Source organism: Rhinolophus ferrumequinum, chromosome 21 (genome assembly GCF_004115265.2).
Source record: "Rhinolophus ferrumequinum isolate MPI-CBG mRhiFer1 chromosome 21, mRhiFer1_v1.p, whole genome shotgun sequence".
Classification (NCBI taxonomy): Eukaryota; Metazoa; Chordata; class Mammalia; order Chiroptera; family Rhinolophidae; genus Rhinolophus; species Rhinolophus ferrumequinum.
The window spans coordinates 9,119,235-9,138,309 of NC_046304.1; the positions used below are offsets into that span (position 1 = coordinate 9,119,235).

At 47.0% G+C, this 19,075-nt stretch overlaps 1 protein-coding gene across 1 annotated transcript in view; it reads left to right on the forward strand.

Annotated features, from left to right (window-relative positions):
• Positions 1-18,477, forward strand: part of MYH13 (myosin heavy chain 13) — a 60,579-nt gene extending 42,102 nt beyond the window's left edge. The window contains exons 24-41 of the mRNA XM_033091359.1: positions 918-1,094; positions 2,091-2,236; positions 2,353-2,443; positions 3,453-3,842; positions 6,119-6,245; positions 6,329-6,447; positions 8,660-8,856; positions 9,222-9,405; positions 9,783-9,948; positions 10,619-10,743; positions 11,507-11,815; positions 11,896-12,099; positions 13,595-13,720; positions 14,016-14,186; positions 16,108-16,212; positions 16,315-16,410; positions 17,841-17,975; positions 18,377-18,477. Of these exons, the coding sequence (XP_032947250.1) occupies positions 918-1,094; positions 2,091-2,236; positions 2,353-2,443; positions 3,453-3,842; positions 6,119-6,245; positions 6,329-6,447; positions 8,660-8,856; positions 9,222-9,405; positions 9,783-9,948; positions 10,619-10,743; positions 11,507-11,815; positions 11,896-12,099; positions 13,595-13,720; positions 14,016-14,186; positions 16,108-16,212; positions 16,315-16,410; positions 17,841-17,975; positions 18,377-18,391 (2,883 nt within the window). The 3' untranslated portion in view covers positions 18,392-18,477. The remainder of the gene's footprint in view (positions 1-917; positions 1,095-2,090; positions 2,237-2,352; positions 2,444-3,452; positions 3,843-6,118; positions 6,246-6,328; positions 6,448-8,659; positions 8,857-9,221; positions 9,406-9,782; positions 9,949-10,618; positions 10,744-11,506; positions 11,816-11,895; positions 12,100-13,594; positions 13,721-14,015; positions 14,187-16,107; positions 16,213-16,314; positions 16,411-17,840; positions 17,976-18,376) is intronic.
• The last annotated feature ends 598 nt before the right edge of the window (positions 18,478-19,075 follow it).

Genomic DNA, 19,075 nt, shown 5'->3' on the forward strand with positions numbered 1-19,075 from the left:
ACCAGGGAGTACTACACAGCCATCAAGAGCAACAGGTGTGTGCACGCAAAGCAACAAGATAGACATAAAAGGCCTAGTGCTGAGTGGGGGGGCATAGTAAGAAAACGAAATATACAGCATGATACCACATGTAGACTAAAATGATTTGCACACAAAATAGTCAATATTTTACAAAACTAAATGAAGAACACAATAGATGATTCATTTTATAATGGTTGCCAATGAGGTGGAGCAAAGGATGACGTTGGCCAGGGGTGAGATGACTCAGTCAGTGTTGGATGGACCACTGGGAGTGGTGGAAAGAGACGACAGGGAGGGGCGGGGCCTGTGGCAAACTGTAGAGCATTCACCCGTCCACTGTGGCAGCCAGGACTCAGCTCCTGCCAACTGTCGCCAGGTGGGGATGGGAATCCCCATTGCCAGAACTTCCAACTTTCTCTAAGCCAGAAATCCAGATTTTATGTGAAATCTCATGCTTTTCAAGGTTGATAACTTCTTCTAACGTTGTAAACCATTATGAGGACGAAAGAAAAGGTGTCTGTGGCCAGATTCAGCGTTTGGTAAGGAGTTAGCAATCTCTGATCTGGAAGGATGCTGTACCCGGGGAAAGTTCAATTTTAAGGCTTTCACGCTCTGTGTCTGATGCCCTTGTCCTGCTTCCTGACAACCAGGACTCCCATTCTGGATTTTCTTGAGAGTATCTCATGCTTCTCCTTCTCCTTCCTGCCTCATTCTAAACCCCAATCAGCCAACCCAATAAACAAATGCCCGTGGATGTGTTATGATGCGTATAGATGGATGTGTTGCTCTTCAGAGCCAGCAACTTTGCATTCAACAGTGTCCTTCAATAAAATAACCAACAGCCTCTGCTGGAAACTTCCGGTTTACTTGTTTCAACGTCCCATGTATTTTCCCAGGTAAAGAATCTTTCTGAAGAAATGACAGCCCTTGAAGAAAACATTTCCAAATTAAGCAAGGAGAAGAAATCTCTGCAGGACGCCCATCAGCAAACACTGGATGATCTTCAAGTGGAAGAAGACAAAGTCAATGGTCTCATCAAAATAAATGTCAAGCTGGAGCAGCAAGTAGATGACGTGAGGATATTTGACTGCTGTGCTCTAACACGCATTGCTTGCGGGAGCTCATGCAAGGCAGCGTCTATACAAGGCTCAGGGGTGGAGCGTTCAGACTCTGGAATCAGAGTCAGTCACTTGGGCTCTCAGCCCACTCCAAATACATCTGGGACGCTGAGCGAGCCACCTAAACTCTGAAACCTCAGTTTCCACCTTGTGAAATGGGGGTACAGCCAGCTCTGCCTTGGAAGTTCCCCGGGAAAGCTCAGCACGTAGAGAGTGTTAGTAGAACTGTTAGCAGCTAATGTCATCACCATCACCCAAGTAGCATCCATTTCTAGGTCCTTTGGGTTCCAAAAGCTCCGGGCCTGTTCTAACATTGTTCAACATGAGTTCCATTTGTGACCGTGAACATTATCGTCCCTTCCCCCTTCACGTTGCATTTTGTTCTTGAGGTAAGAGGCAGGTTCAAAGTGTTCAGGTTTCACTGACAACTGTGGCTAGGACTTTACCGAGTGGCCTTAATTTTCCTGAGGTCAGAGCAGGTGTGCTCCACCCCTACACCCATCCCCCCTCCATGTGTGTACATGCATGTGCGCGCACATACACACACACACACATTCATTGCCTAAGTCTCCCCGTAGTTGCATGGGGAAAATAGGAAAGGAGCGATCACGTGCTGTCTGGACCTTCTTAGGCACAATTGTAGCAGTGCCTGTCCCGAGAAGCCCAAGAGCATGCACCTATGGGCATTATGTTTCTACAGGGAATATGGCCCAGGACAGCTCAAGTGGGAATCAGCTGAAAGAGGCACCATAAAGCCCCTGAGGGCTCCAGCCCCCTATGGTAGCCTTTGCTAGAAGAGAGTAGAATGAAGAGACAGGGGAGAACTTGCTTGCTCCCTCCTGGGGGCCAAGACATGCAGTCACACCTTAAGGGAACACAAGAAAGCAATGGGCTGACGGGCAAGTTCATTTCACCAACAGGGTCTCAACCTTCCCACCCATGTCTTCCCAGCTTGAGGGCTGCTTGGAGCAGGAGAAGAAACTGCGGGCTGACCTGGAGAGAGTGAAGAGGAAGCTGGAAGGAGATCTGAAAATGTCTCAGGAATCCATTATGGATCTAGAAAATGACAAGCAGCAAGTAGAGGAGAAGCTGAAGAAGTAGATATTTCATTTTTATTTTCACCTCTGTGTTTGAGCCCAAAAACCAACTTTCCCCTTTCAAAGGCTGTAATTCATGTTATTTTAAATACACATATATATATATCTTTTTGCAGGAAGGAGTTTGAAATTAGTCAATTACAAACCAAAATTGACAACGAACAAGTTCACAGTTTGCAGTTACAAAAGAAGATTAAAGAACTGCAGGTGAAAGTGTGGAACCTTCCCGACCCTGGAAACCCTTTTGCCAGCCCTCCTGTCCCTGTTCCCCTCTATTGTTTCTTTAGCTTCTTCCTTTCCACCTCCCCTTGGAGCTGGAGAGAATGCCATGTCCTTCCTTTTGTTTTTTTCCAATTAATAACTTAATTTTCTAAGTAACACATAAATAGATTTCCTTGAAAATAATTAAAATATTATCGATAAGTCTGAATATTATTGATAAGGGTGCTTTGATCTCCCCCCCTAAGCCCAGCGCCCTCACCATTACTCAAAAGTCACTACCAGTTTCAGTCGGATGTGGATTCTTCTGGATATTTTGCTATGGATTTATGCACCCAATTAACACCCCCAAAATATATGATATATACTGGGGGTGCCAAAAAAATGTATACACATTTTAAGATGGTCAACATTACTCAAGCAGTAGCTCATCATGGACAGTGTATGGACACTGATGGTAACCACTTTGAGCACCTCTTGTAATTGCAGAAGTCAAACGTGACTTGTATTCATCTTTTGTTATTAGCATATATTGAGTATTACAATTTTAATATAGATTTTTCCTTTCTTAAAATGTGTATACATTTTTGGGTCACATATATATGTTACACACAGGTATGTTTATATATATACATAAAAATATAAAGGAACAAAAACAAAATATATAAATATACGGATATAAAAATATTATCACACTGAGACTGTCATTCTGCAGCTTGCTCCTTTCATGTAGCATTGTGCCCTGCAAAGCTGTCCATGGCAGACATGGGTTGACATCTAACTGTTTCACGGACTCCTAGATAGCATGGCTCCCTCACAGTTAATTTGACCATTCCCCTATTGATGGACATCTAGATTGCTGCCAAGTTTTTTTCACTAATTTAATGTTACAATGTATTCTTTACTTTATGATGCCTGCATCCTATCCCTCACCACCCTCCCCTCCCCAAGGTGAGCTGTTGTCCCCATAACATTTCTGATACAATGACCCTTTCAGGCCCGCACAGAGGAGCTGGAGGAAGAGATTGAAGCAGAACACACACTCAGAGCCAAGATTGAGAAGCAGCGCTCAGATCTGGCCAGAGAACTGGAGGAGATCAGCGAGCGGCTGGAAGAAGCCGGCGGAGCAACGTCAGTCCAGATTGAGATGAACAAGAAGAGGGAGGCTGAGTTCCAGAAACTGCGCAGGGACCTGGAGGAGGCCACCCTGCAGCACGAAGCCACTGCGGCCACCCTGAGGAAGAAGCACGCGGACAGCGTCGCTGAGCTCGGGGAGCAGATAGACAACCTGCAGAGGGTCAAGCAGAAGCTGGAGAAGGAGAAGAGCGAGATGAAGATGGAGATCGATGACCTGGCCAGCAACATCGAGACCATCTCCAAATCGAAGGTACCTGACGCTCTGCACTTGGCAAATGTGAAGCCGCCGTATCCAGCTGCCCAGCGGGCATGTGTCATTCAATGCCCCAAACTCACCGCAATGTTCCAACCTGAAACTTTCCCCACTCCCAGTTCCCCAAATTCATGCAAGTCAGTCAAGCTTGATGTAATGATCTGCTAAGATTCGAGGTCTCGTCATCCTTCCAGAGGCTTTCAGAAAGCTTCCAATCCATCTGGCATTTTCTAGAACTAAACCTGCGGATGGATTGTACCAACGGGCCTTGCTGGGTGTGGTTATCTACACGGAACCTTCTAAGTCCACAATATTAGTCCCTGCGAGGCATAGCCGATATGAGGTTATAGCTGCCAGTGGGGTGGACCCAGGTTTTGAGGCACTTGAAACATGTAAAACTTAGGAGGGGAGGGCCTCTTTAAGAAAATATACATAAAATATGAATACAAAGTTAAGCACGTAAGTAAATATTCATTTAGAATGAGAAAAATAAGTCACAAATTACTGGCACCTTGGAGACTGGTGGTTCCTGTCTTCTGAGACCTCTTTAGGCCATTTGTCAGAAACGCCCACCTAGAAATAAATTCTTTCTGTGACTGGCTGCCCCTCCCCACCTGGAAGCTACAGTTCCCAGCATAACGGGGGTTCATGCAAATGAGGGCACAGAAGCTTCAACTGCACCAGCTTCTGGGTAAACTGGCCTCCGTGTGTGACGTCTAAGCAAAGATTGTGCTGTATGCTCCTACATTCAAGCATTGCCTTTGTTCTGGGGAGCTCAGAGTTGTACTTGGGGCTGCTTAGCTGGGCTGCAAGAAGTGGAGACCCCAGATGCGGGGCGGTGCACTTCCTACAGAAGGTTGCCCAGAAGGTCAGGGTGTCCATGGAGAAAAGGAATGAGAGGCATGGATCAGAGGATTAAGTTGGTCTCCGTGGACCCTCTTTCTGTCTTTATTTAGCATCTGGGTTCACAGTGCTCATTCATTCTTTTGATTTCTTCCTCACTCCCTGGCTACAAAATCCTTTCTCTTGCTTTATAGTTTATTTTTCTGGCTGTCTCATGTTTTCCTTCTCCGAAGAAGTATGTCTGTATGTATTCTTGCTCGCCCTCCTTCCTTTTCCCTTCCCCCGTCCTTTTTTCCCTCTCTCCCTCCTTCCCTCCTTCCTTCCTTCCCTCTCTCCTCCCTTTCCCCAACGCCTTTCCCCCCTGTAGCACGCCAAGCCAAAACAGGCTGTAGGGCTGGCTGAGTTACAAGACACCCAGCATCACCCACGTGCTGCGCCTATAACCCGGCCTCCCTACCACTTCCCTGTCTGCACCACTGGTTCATGCTCTCCGCTCTCACTGTTAAAATCCCACGGAAGAAGTACTTCATATTGCCCTATATTTTTTTAAGTCATTGTATCCTTTGATTTTTCTCTTTGTTGAGTCTTCCCATCCCTTTTGCAACACCCCCCAATTGAATTATTTCTTTTTGGTAATTAAAGCTTATTGGGGTGACAATGGTTGTAAACTTACATAGGTTTCAAGTGTACAGCTCTGTGTCGCATCCTCTATATATCACGTTGTATGTTCACCACCCAGAGTCAGTTCTCCTTCCATCACCATATATTTCATGTCCATAGATTACCTTCTCAAAGATATCCTAAGCTCCTTGAGGACTTGCTTTCAATCTAGTAGCCCTGTCTCTTCTGCTACCATCTCACTTTGCAGCGTAAGGACAAATAAGCCTAATATATTTAGTTTATGGGATGTGGGGTGGGAGGGAGAGGGAAAAGGTCTATAACATATACAAGATTTTTAAACAAACGTCACGAAAATACAGGCCAACTAGAGGTCACGGTGGGGGACGCTACATGCCACCATCACCATAGGGAATTTTTGAATAATTAAATGAAACACTCAACACTGTCACCTGAATCTATTGCTTGCAAACAGATGCATCAGAAGGTAATATTATTCACGTGGCAATAGAATTACTTGTATGACAAGAAGATCCTGGGGCTCCTTTGAGTGGCATCTTCTCAAAGGTTTGTTTACCAATCATTAAATACTATCTACCAAAAGCTGAGGTTCCAGGCTATTGGGCATTAAGGAGCAAACACAAATAACAATAAAGCAAACCTGAAATGAGTCTTTTTCTAAACTGACCTTTATGTGTTTCGTATTTTTGTTTTTATTTTATCTGACAAGAAGCTAACATATCAAACTGTCCGGTTCAATCCTGGACACCGGGAACCTATTTTTCTCATTCATGTTGACTTTCTTTTGAAAGAGTAACATGGAAAGAATGTGCCGGACTGTGGAAGACCAGTTTAATGAAATCAAAGCCAAGGAAGACCAACAGACACAGTTAATCCAAGATCTGAACATGCAGAAGGCAAGACTGCAGACCCAAAATGGTGAGGACGGGCAGGGCGCTGTGGCCAGGGACCGTGGGAGAGGGCAAGCGGCAGCCTGACCTGGGGCCACCCCTGTTTGTTAGGGGAGCTGAGCCACCAAGTGGAAGAGAAGGAGGCTCTGGTTTCACAGCTGACCAAAGGCAAGCAGGCCCTCACCCAGCAGCTGGAGGAGCTTAAGAGGCAACTGGAAGAAGAAACCAAGGTAGGGACACTTCTTCTTGGTATGGCAAAGTCAGAGAGTACCCAAGAAGCTGCCTGGAGGCAGTGCTACATCCCAAAGTCTGATGCTTCTCCTCTCGGCCTTGGAGTGTGGTAGGAACCTAGTCTTGAGGTTAGAGGACCTTGGTATTGGATGTCCTTCCTCCGAGAAGGAAACTTCTTTCAGGGTGCTCCACCTTCTGGCCTCCTCTGTCCCCCACAGGATGGTCTGATACACTCCCCACTCCGGGCACGGGCGGACCCACCCCCATCGCTGCACAAGTTTGCCCATCTCTGGCCCCTGTGTTTTCTTTCACTCTGCCCAGAAATTCATCCCAGCCCCTAAAAAAGTCCTCCTCTTTCTTCTTCATCACACTTTGTGTGTCACCTGCTACAACACCCAATGATAGGCTCCCTCCCTCCAAAAAGACCTCCTGGTTTTAGGGGCACCCTTGGGACATCTGCATAAACATGAACTTTGGGAATATCTAGATATTTATGTTTATCGTCTAGGTCTCCCCGATGATCTGTAAGCTCCTACCGGGCAAGAATAATTTTTCCCCACTGTAGTAGTAAACAGGTAGTACAATGCCCAGTACCTCAGGGCACACAGTGGGGGCTTAGTGAATGCTGCAGGTGTGTGTTCAAGCATTAGAATGAGAATCCAGGAGTCCACAAAAGTGTATAATTATAATTCTGAGGCTGGCATGCACTAGCTAAGACATCCAGGGCAATCTTTTGGACTTTTCCCAAGCTCCACGTAAAAAAGAGCAAGTGCTATGTTTCTCTCCCATCTTTCTATTATGTGTTAAGGTTCTTTGGTGGACGTGGAGAGCAGGGAGGCTTGGAGAGTGGTGAGAACCAGATCCTCATCAAGTAATGAGAAGGCCATTATAGGAGCCGGGGTGTCCTCGGCCAGGATACAGGCGTGACTAAGTTTTCCTTCTTGGGCAAAGTTTGTTGTTTATTTGTGTCTTTAAAAAGGATGAAGCGTATGAATTACTTCCTTTAGTTGACAAAACTCTTTCTTTGATGGTGGCACCAGAAAGTGTTTTTTGACCATAATGATGAGAGCTAACGTGTCTGTCGTGACAGATAAGAGTATGTGATGGAGGCGTCTGGGCATGTCCTGCCCTGCTCAGGAAGAGGAGGCAGAGCCGTGGAAATGGCACAGCTCCCGTAGAGTTCGCCAGTGTGGGGACACAGCCCACTGTTGACACCAAAAGATGCTTCTGGGTTTTTCATAACCACAGCATTCCATAACATTGCATCAAATAGTGAGAGAATTGTTCCCTTTCTAATTTTGTTTCAATTCTTCTCATTACATAAGGACACAGACTCGATTTGGATACCATCTCTCTAGCACTTTCTTATTTTCCCTGTTAAGACAGAGAGAGTAGGTCTCGGGCACAGAGCCACAGCAGCAAGGCACCTAGTTAGAAAGGTGATAACGTTGCTTTTTCCATTGCATTTATTCTTTTTTTTTTTAAGATTTTTATTATTATTGGGGAAGGGGAACAGAACTTTATTGGGGAACAGTGTGTACTTTCAGGACTTTTTCCAAGTCAAGTTGTTGTCCTTTCAGTCTTAGTTGTGGAGGGCGCAGCTCAGCTCCAGGTCCAGTAGCCATTGTTAGTTGCAGGGGGCGCAGCCCACCATCCCTTGCGGGAGTGGAACCAGCAACCTTGTGGTTGAGAGGACGTGCTCCAACCAACTGAGCCATCTGGGAGCTCAGCGGCAGCTCAGCTCAAGATGCCGTGTTCAATCTTAGTTGCAGGGGGCGCAGCCCACCATCCCTTGCGGGACTCAAGGAATCAAACCAGCAACCCTGTGGTTGAGAGCCCACTGGCCCATGTGGGAATCGAACCGGCAGCCTTCGGAGTCAGGAGCATGGAGCTCCAACCGCCTGAGCCACGGGGCCGGCCCCATTGCATTTCTTCTTATGCTTACCTGTGTTTGTGGCAAATGTTAATGGTTTCCCATCTACTGTAATGTAATAGCTTACTTTTTAAATAAATATATTTAAATATAATAAAGGAATCAACTTTTTAAAAAATTAAGTAAAGAAAACAAGTGATATGCTGTGTAGCAATAGCAGAATTTGTGAAGGCAGCACGGGAGTGATGCAACTTGGGAAATGCTGGTTTAACTGAAAATACCTTAACTTGGAAAATGGCCAAACATTTTCGCAATTTGTCACCACTGTAATTCCGCAGGCCAAGAACGCCCTGGCCCACGCCCTGCAGTCCGCCCGCCACGACTGTGACCTGCTGCGGGAACAGTATGAGGAGGAGCAGGAAGCCAAGGCCGAGCTGCAGAGGGCAATGTCCAAGGCCAACAGCGAGGTTGCCCAGTGGAGGACCAAATACGAGACGGACGCCATCCAGCGCACAGAGGAGCTGGAGGAGGCCAAGTACGGGCTCCCAGGTTACGGTAGGAGAGGGGACCCTAACGCACAAGTGAAGGAACAGGGACTTCTTCCTACAGCATCTCGCTTCCCAGGTTTTTGGGGGTTTTTAAGCATTCAGATAGGGTCTCCCTGTCCTTCCTGTGTGGTACTGTCCATTCACCTGGTTTCCTTGGTGCCTCGTTGGTGGCCTGCTTTGCCACTAAGCACTTTGGGATTCTTCAGATACTACTTAAATCCTCTCCATTCATCCAACTCTAGGTCTTGGTCTTATCAAGTGCCAATCCCTTGTAGACTGTTTGTTTCTCTTCTCATCTGACACTTCTGAAATAGTCCACCTTCGCCAAGAAAAATAAATCTGGTTCTCTTAGGAAAAAACTGGCCCAGAGGCTCCAGGAAGCAGAGGAAACCACGGAGGCGGTGACCTCCAAGTGTGCTTCCTTGGAGAAAACCAAGCAGAGGCTTCAAGGAGAAGTGGATGACCTGATGCTGGATTTGGAACGGGCCCACGCAGCCTGTGCCACCCTGGACAAGAAGCAGAGGAACTTTGACAAGGTTCTTCCCTACCGATCGATTGATCGTAGTGGAAATGAAAGTGACAGTCTTTCACGCCCACATACATGTGTGAAATGCACACACCATCAGAGCCTCAAGTCCCAGTTTGGGGAGGTTTGGGGATTTGCAATGTCTCTTTACTTTTGTGATACTCCCTACAAAGGGAATTTTAATTTTGGTTAAAGCTAAGTCAGCTTACATTGAGACTAAAACATCTTTAATAAGACAGCAGATCGCTGTAGGGATATCAGAGTTTAGAGCCCCTGCTCTAGAATGAGGCCTCTTCTTGTCCCTAAGGAGAGAAGGGTAAAACCTCGGCATTCCTGATCGTCCCCTGGCCCTGTCTGCTTCTCACATACCCCTTTGTCATCTCCTAGGTCGTTGCAGAATGGAAGCAAAAGCTGGATGAGAGTCAAGCTGAACTGGAAGCAGCTCAGAAAGAGTCCAGGTCACTTAGTACTGAAATCTTCAAGATGCGAAATGCCTACGAGGAGGTGGTGGATCAGTTAGAGACGCTGAAGCGGGAGAATAAAAATCTGCAGGGTGAGTTCTCTCCCCACCCCAGGTGTGGGGGATTCCCCTTCTCTTCCGGCCACCCCTCCCCCATGTGGCCCCAGACACCTCCCAACCGCCCCTCCTTCCCACTACCCCACAAAATCCTCACCTCTACTCAGTTTACCCCGAGCCTGAACCCTCCTGATATCAGGCATAGGAGCAGCAAAGTCCCATTGTTGAAAATGGAGAGCACTGTGGGTTGCAAAGTTCACTGTTAAAGAAAAAAGATTTCCGTGGATTGTCTCGATGTAGCTTTGTGTTCTTGGGCATGTCAGTAAATCCCGTAGGACCCCAGACTCCTGACCTTCAAAACTAAACCAGACCGGATGCCCCCTAAAGCCCCTAAAGTCTAGTTCCAAAAGACTACGATTCTATGTATTTTCTCCACAGTTCTTTTCTCTGGTCCTCTCTGGACCATTTTGTATATTTTCTGAAGTTTTGGGGCCACACAGTGCTCTTGTCACCCATCTCTCTGCATAGTTCAGGTGAAGCAACCCACCTGGGTCTTGCCGACACCTCACCCAAAGGACTTCACACACTGTACTGTCTCCTATATAAATGTCGAGAATGAATCACCAGTCCCTAAACTGCCTGGCCAATGCCTGTGCTGTCAAATGAAACCCACTGCGACAGCCTAATCCAAGCCTGTCCTTTGCAGAAGAGATTTCTGACCTAACCGAGCAGATTTCAGAAACTGGCAAGAATCTTCAGGAATTGGAAAAGACCAAGAAGCAAGTAGAGCAAGAAAAGTCAGATCTCCAGGCTGCCCTAGAAGAGGCGGAGGCAAGTGTCTTAGATGTGACACACAGGAGCTCAGGAGGGCAGGACCCTGAAGGAGGGGGAACCAGAACACTCGTTTGGGGGCCCTTCCTTCCAGGGAGCACTGAGGCTCCACCGGGAAGAACATCCAGCTGCCCTGAGGGAAACAGCTTTGTTCTGCTGCTTCATTTCCTGGTGTCCTCTAGTCAACCATATTTCCCCTTTTAAAAATAAATTTGTTCATTATGTCCTCAATGTCTTCCTCTCAGAAAGCAAGAAATCACTCATCAAACATCCCAAGAGCTGGCTCCGAAGCCTTCAATTGCACACAATTGTCTGGCTACTGGGAATTCTGCATAGTCAAAATAGTGCCGTGTCCTGATGTCATAATTACTGTGGCCAGTGCAGGGCGGGTGACTGAGATGGTTCTGGGGAAATTTGCATAAGGCAGGATAACGGAAGAGCAATTGCCCTGTCATTTTAGAGAAGAGATTGGCTCCTGACTTATGGCTCCATATAAACAGACACACTCGATAAAATTTTCATTAGTTCTCAAAGATGCTCTATCCCTCTCAAGACATTATTGTTAATAATAAAGTTTTGGTTCCACTTTCATTCCTTGGAGGGACATTTGGAAGCAAATGGTTTGACCTCTTTGAGTATTGTTTTACTCATCTGTAAAATGGGTATTATTGTCATACACCTGTTATCATAATGGAGATGAAAATACCTATTCAAGAAGATGGCTATCCTCAGCACTTCCAAATCGCGCCTTTGCTTTTATCAGGGTTCCCTGGAACATGAAGAAAGCAAGACTTTGCGTGTCCAACTAGAGCTGAGCCAGGCAAAATCCGAGGTTGACCGCAAGGTCGCTGAGAAGGATGAAGAAATGGAGCAGCTAAAAAGAAACAGCCAGCGAGCAGCAGAGGCCATGCAAAGCATGCTGGATGCTGAGATCCGGAGCCGGAATGACGCGCTGAGGCTGAAGAAGAAGATGGAGGGAGATCTCAATGAGATGGAGGTACAGCTGAGCCACTCCAGCCGCCAGTTGGCAGAGACCCAGAAACACCTGCGCGCAGTCCAGGGCCAGCTCAAGGTGAGGCGTGGCCTCGGGCGGGTCTGGCTGGGCCCTCCGCCTGTCCTGGATTCCGGCCTCACTGCTGGTTTTCCCTGAAGGACTCCCAGCTGCACCTGGATGACACCCTGAGGAACAATGACGACCTCAAGGAGCAGCTGGCCATTACGGAGCGCAGAAATGGGCTCCTGTTGGAGGAGCTGGAGGAAATGAAGGCGGCCCTGGAGCAGACGGAGCGGACCCGCAGGATGTCCGAGCAGGAGCTGCTGGATGCCAGCGACCGTGTGCAGCTCCTGCACTCCCAGGTGCGTCCGTCCTCCCTCCACCTGAGGTCCACCTGGGGGCAGGTAGGACAGCGGCACAGTGGAAAAGAGCACCCACTGTTCCTCCCAGACTCGCGGTCAGGACAGTGCCGTTTAGTTTAGTACTTGGAGTAACTTTGACTCTAGATGGACAGGTTTCTGAGCTTTCTTTCATCTTAAGATAAAAGGTCTCCTATGTTGTGGGGAAATCAGAGCAAGAAAGGGTGGGTTGTTGCATAAAGGGGCTGGAAAAGGCTTCATGGAGGAAGTAACATTTAAGCCACAATCTTAGAAAATTAGGATTGTCTTTCCAAAGAATTACTTTTATCCAAGTTTTTAAAAAATTCTTTGTTATAAAAAATGGAGAATACAAGCAAACAAATAGAAGAAAAATACCAAACCTATTGTTAACATTTTGAGATCTTTCATTCTAAGCCCTTGTCTCTGTGCATAAATATATTTTTTGTAAAAATGTGATCAAAGTTTTTGCAACTTATTTTCATTGAACTGTGTGTCATGAACGTATTTCTACATCTTTAATCTTCTATGACTATTTTTAATGGCAGAAAAGTAGTCCGTTACAGTTGTGTATTATGGCACTTTTATTTAATCAATTCTTTCTGGTTGGATATTTTACATTGTTTCCCCCGCACAATTAAATAGATTGCTATGATGAACTTCTTTATAACTAAGTTTTCACATATATCCATTATTATTTTCCTAATATTCCTGTAAGTGAATAAATTCCTAGAAGTAAAACTTCACGGTCAAAACAGCAAAGACATTTGTAATATATTGTAAACTGATCTTTAATTAGGTTGTCCCAATAATTAATCCCATTGGGAAAGTATATAAGAGCTCTTTCCTATAAATGCTCAAAGACCTGAGCTATTATTATTTTAATCTTCACCAATTTTATTGTTGAAAATACATCTTAAAAATTTTTATTTCTTTGATTACTAATGAGGCAGAACATTTCATCATATTTTTTTTTTTTGCCACTTGTATTTCTTCTAGTGTGTCTTATCTATTTGTCCTTTTTGCCCTGTTTTCTTATTGATTTGTCTTATATGTTAAGGAAGGGAATATTTTTTTCAGTAATATACACTGCAAATATATTTCAGTTTGTCCTCACTCTTGCCATTCCGTCTATGGTATATTTTGATCATTAGAATTATTTTTCATTTGATATAGTTATATCTATCAATCATTTTCTTGTTCCAACACCTTTTGTTGAATGATCTATTCTTCCTCAAATATTTGAAAGTCTACCTTGATCATTTATTCAATTATGTTATGTGCAATTTTTGGGTCTGTCTCAGGACTTTCAATTTGGTCAAAAATGAAACAATATCTATAAGAGCAAATCCCCCCCTGTGAAAAATAAGAAATGAAACATGATCGTGATTTATATCCTTCCCCACCCAACTCTCTCCCTTCCAATTGTTTTAAGTGTCCAAATATAACCTACACTTCTGGTCTCTAATTTTTCTTGTAGAACACAACCCTGATAAATATCAAGAAAAAACTGGAAGCTGACATAGCCCAGTGCCAAGTAGAGGTGGAGAACTCTGTCCAAGAATCCAAAAATGCAGAGGAGAAGGCCAAGAAAGCTATCACGGACGTGAGCTCTGTTCTTTCTTTTCAGAGATGCCGTTGGGAGATATGAAAGGGGCTTCTAACCCAGGGCATGGCGAGTAGGTTATATCTCCACAAGACCCACAGGCAGTCAGTTGTGGCTTCCTGGAGAGGTGAAATGAGCAGAGGCAAAGTGGGGAGGAGGGCTAGGCGTGCTCCATGATGGCGGAGGGAGGGAGGCGCATGTCAGCATGCACAGTGCCAACCTTAAGAGCCTCTCCCGTGTGGTCTGGGTAGGGACGGGCGGAGAGCCCACTGGTATTTTTTGTGAACTTTGCCAGGCGGCCATGATGGCGGAGGAGCTGAAGAAGGAGCAGGACACCAGCGCCCACCTGGAGCGGATGAAGAAGAATCTGGAGCAGACGGTGAAGGACCTGCAGCACCGTCTGGATGAGGCTGAGCAGCTGGCACTGAAGGGCGGGAAGAAGCAGATCCAGAAACTGGAGAACCGGGTAGAGTGGCTACAGAGGACTCTTACTCTAAAAGTGGTATCCAGTTCAGCAGCCTCAAGCAGAACCACAGTCCGGAAAGTTAGATGGTGGGAAAGTGGCCACTGACGGAGTGGACTGAAAACTTAGTTTGAGGACTACTTGCAAAACTCCCTGGGAGCCAGATTTCCCACCCATTTCAGTTTTGCGGGCCCCTACTCTCCAACACACACAAATCCACAGATGTGAAATCTGCAGTCTCCCTCCTTCTCCCCCTCCTGGGTCTTATTCCCTTCCCAGGTCTCCTAATCTCTAAACACAACCTGCAATTCGGTACATTTCTCACTGCATCCTAAATGGAGAGTGACTGACACCTCCTCCAGGCTAGTGCAATTCACCAGGAAAGTCAATGCGTCACACAGGACTGTCCTGCTTTTGCTTCACCTGGGGAGGTATTTTGTAGTTGTGTAGTTTCTTTGCTGATCGTTCCCTTTGTTTTCCGTTACCCTTGTTTTTTCCCTTTAGACCTGTGATGGTTTATTTCATTTGTTGTCAGAATGGGCTCTATTACCAGTTAACATTTTGGAGAAGGGCTCTGCAGAGGAGATTGTCCGAATGTCTCTGTTGTAACTGGGAGAGAGGAAATGAAAGAGTGGGAGGGAAAGAGGAGGCAAAGAGAAGGAAACCACTTTTCCCATCAGGAAAGACCCAAATACAGTCATTCTTTATGCCAGTCTCCCAAGGACTGCTCACCAGTACTTATATACTTTAAATGTGAAAGGCTAAAAACTACAAGGTCTGAGTAATAAGCAAACACCAGGGAAGTTAGAGCTCACCAAAAAATTTTATTTAAATGCTTATTTTTAATTATTCCCAGTCCTAGTCTATTAAAATGAGCTTAGGCCTGTCCTTCTCATGGATCTCACCCTCAAGGGAGGGACTAGATCCCATGCCACCCTCTATGATTTCTGGGTTGGTAGGGAGCCCTCAGCCAGCCTCCCCCTTGCATGGTGAGGAACCTTGAAAGTCCTCACATTCCCAGCTGCCCAGTTACCTTGGTTTCATAAACTTTACAGAGGCCTAGAGAGAATTCCCAGGGAAACAGATGTCTTCTAGAACCTGATGGAAGGAAGCTTCCCAGGACCCATGAGGCAGGGGGTGAGGGATGGGAGTCTTATTTGAAAGAGTGCCCAGAGTTAACCTGTTCCACTAGTAGATTTCAAAGTTGACCTGGTGAGTCTGCGAGTGCCGAGCCATGCCCTATCTGTGGTGGCTGGGATTCTGGGTGGCTGGCCGCCACCCCCATTTCTTGGCTCTCTCTGGATTATGGAGTTGGGGCCAGAGTTGGTGAACTGAGTTCTCGGTGGTATCCTCTCCCCTCAAGACTTCAGGAAAGGTGGAAGCAGCTATGAAATTAACACCTGTGTAGCGCTTTATCACTTAAAAAGTACTTCCACATCCTTTGTCTAATTTGATCCCCACATTGAGGTAGCTTGGGCAGGAATTATAATCTCCAGCCTACACATACAAAAACTCATGCCCAGGTTCTCTCCATGACCCCTGCTGCCTTACTTAATCAGGAATCAAGGCCCCCATGAAGAGCTGTGCAAGTTTCACTTGTGGGGAGAAGTCGGAGCTGAAGCACAGCCTCACCATGCTGTGTGGCCCGAGAGGAAGGGACATCTTTTGCAAAGCCCGACCCAATAGCCAAGCTGTGTGCGCCTGGGGCTGCCCCAGCCCAAAGAAGGCATCTTGTTCTCATTTGTGCAAAGCCACTATTAAGAAGTCTGGCAAATAAAATGTGGTTTCTGAGCCCTAGGAGGAGACACTTTTGCAAACTATAATTAGAGGATATTGAGTTCACCCTAAAATGACGGACGCATGAGTCCATGAGAGAAGCCTGGGAGATCTGACTTGAATTCTGCCTTCTCTTCACCACATGCAGGTGCGGGAGTTGGAAAATGAGCTTGATGCTGAGCAGAAGAGAGGGGCTGAAGCTCTGAAAGGGGCCCACAAATACGAGAGAAAAGTGAAGGAAATGATGTACCAGGTAGAGGTCTCAAAACCTCAGTGAACACTTTGTCTCTCAATCAGACCTTGTCAGACTCAGCAGTGGGTTTGGGGGGCCCTGGCATTGCTGTTCTGTTTGCAGGCTGAAGAAGACCGCAAGAATATCCTCAGGCTCCAGGATCTGGTGGACAAGCTTCAGGCCAAAGTGAAGTCTTACAAGAGACAGGCTGAGGAGGCCGTGAGTACTGGAAACCCCAGGAGCCCACGCCAGCCTGGGTGTCCCCAAGCCATGAGCAGGAGTGCATTCCTGTTTCCTGGAGTCCACAAAACCTGAGGCCTGAGTGTTCACAGGCTATAAACACAAGGATGCTTGCCCTCCTCTCTCCCCTGGTCTGTGTTACACAATTCTGCCTCATCTCCGCCTCCTCTGTGCCGCTTGTCTCATCCCACATGGCCCAACCCCCTTGCTCCCTTCACTCTCCTGCAGCCCACCTCTATCTCACCTCACCCACCCCAAAGCATCTCAGCCCACCTGCCAGCCTCGCTTCACCCCGACTCAGATCTCCTCAGCACACCCTGCCAGCCCTCCCTGCCCCATGACCTGACCTTAGACACCCCATCCCAGTTCACATCAGCCCGGCCCACCCCCTCCTGCCTGGTCCCCACCACCTCAGCCTTCCCCAGCTCTCCCTAACTCCCACCACTCTAGTCCATCCTTTTTCATCTGCCCTTGATCAAATAGGGGAAACCAACAGGGAGAAAATGGATTCAGCTAAAAGCAGCATTTCCCAAAGAATCTTCTGGACACACTAGGTCTGAGGTTATGTTAGCAGGAAACCAGGGCTGGGAGTTGGCGGGGAGGCGAGGGGGGGGGAACATTGTTTTCTTTTACAGAAAAGAAATAGTTTGGGAAATGCTGGGTCAAACAAAGCTGAAGTGACTGCTTTCCTTCAAGGATTTCTCAGATTTTGTAGGGCATATGTCATTGACTCTTCAAAGTGGAAGAGACATTCTAGAATGTAGCATTTCCTACCCTTAATGGACCTGGGAACCTTTTTATTATATGCAGAGCATCCCATAGGACTAGTGTTCTGAAGAACAAAACTGGGGGACTCTGCCCTAGATAAGTGACAGCACATGGCTTCTCTCCTTGTCCTTTCTTCCCTGCCCAGGAGGCTGGTTGGTTCCATCCTGATGTCAGGGAGGCAGACCTAAACTGGTTGCATGTCGGGAGAGTTTCATGTCCATTGCATTAGTACAGTCACAGTAGGACTGGCCAGCCTGGAAGGTGCCTAGGAGGCCACCTTTGTCAGGAACCCTTGGTTCATGCTGAAATAGACCCATACAATGCCCTGGTCACAGGCAGATGGTACGGGTGCAGAAATAAGGCAAAGGGGACTTGGGCCATATGTCCTGACATCTCCAAGTGCCTTGGGAAGACTCTGGACTTGAGTCTCATTCAAAGAGCTCCAGTGGGAAAGACAGCATAGAGGAGGGCTGTAAGGGAACAGGGGTGCAGGTGCAGAGAGCTCAGCTTTCTGTCCTCTACAGTCAGGTCTGGGGCCCAAGCTCTCCTTGTTCTCCAGTTCCCCAGAGGCCTGCAGGGACTGAGGGCCTCAGAGACAGAGTAGAGGTTCCTCAGCCTCCTACCCCTCATCTTCTGTTCAGGAGGAGCAGGCCAACACGCAGCTGTCCAGGTGCCGGAAAGTCCAGCACGAGCTAGAGGAGGCTGAGGAGCGGGCCGACATTGCTGAGTCCCAGGTCAACAAGCTGAGAGTCAAGAACCGAGATGTGGGGGGCCAGGTGAGAGCAGACTACTTCCCCAGAAGTCCTGAGCCCAGGACCAAGGGAGGGTGTCTGTGGGTGCCTCTTCCCTGATGCTGGTCATCTGCTCACAAATGCCACTACTTTAGCCAGGACCCTGTGGTTCTAGGCTCACAGGAGAACAAACAGAGAGGGACCAGAAGCCACACATCTTATCCTCTCATCCCTCCCTGTTGCAGGAGGCTCTGCCCAGTAACTAAGGCCCTGCTTTCCGGGCATGCTTCTTCCCTTCTCCGGGGGCTTACCTGCTTTGTTTTTACAATGGCATTCCTTAATATTTGTCTGACGTTGCAGCCTTTCCTGCTGCCCCACTTGAAGATGATATTCAGCCTTGCCTTTGTTTGACTCATACCCTGTGTACATTTTTTTTTCTCCCACAGAAGATGGAAGAGTGAGGCCCTCCTGATGCCCGTTGCCATGGGCACCTCCGGGAGAGTGGAGGGAAGATGTTGTGAGAAATAAATTCCTCTGACTACTCAGATACTCAGCTCTACTGTGTTTATTATTGTGGTCCATTTCCCCTTCCATGGGGTGGTTTTTAGATCCTTGCCTGATCTCTTATTCCTGCAAAGAAAGTAAGGAATATGAAAGTGGAGATTCCCGGCCGCACGCAGAAAGGTGGAAATCCAGCCCATTGCCAGATAAAGTACCAGCTTCCAAGGCATTTAAAAATATAGAACCTGTCAGATAACTATAGCACATTTTCTTCCTAGGAACTCACGATTCTTTCAAATTCAGTTACCCATTTTCTCCCTAAATTTTCAGATAGGGAAACTGGGCTCAGACAGATTAAGTACTCTGGCTGTAGTTGTCCATGGCCGAGTGGAGACTAGACCCCAATATCCCAGACTCCCAGACAGGGCTCTTTCCACCAAACATCTCTGATTTTCCATCCCACCCCTCTTAGGGACCATGTCTGCACTGAGATCCACCCACAGCTCCCATAACATCTGAGCAGGTGGTGGGTACTTTCAAATGCATGCACTCCTCGGAGGGCAGGTGTTTGGGGAAAGACTGGATTGTGGCTTGCCTACCTTGCCTTGCTTCTCCTTCTGGCTGGGATCACTCCTCTCTTCCTA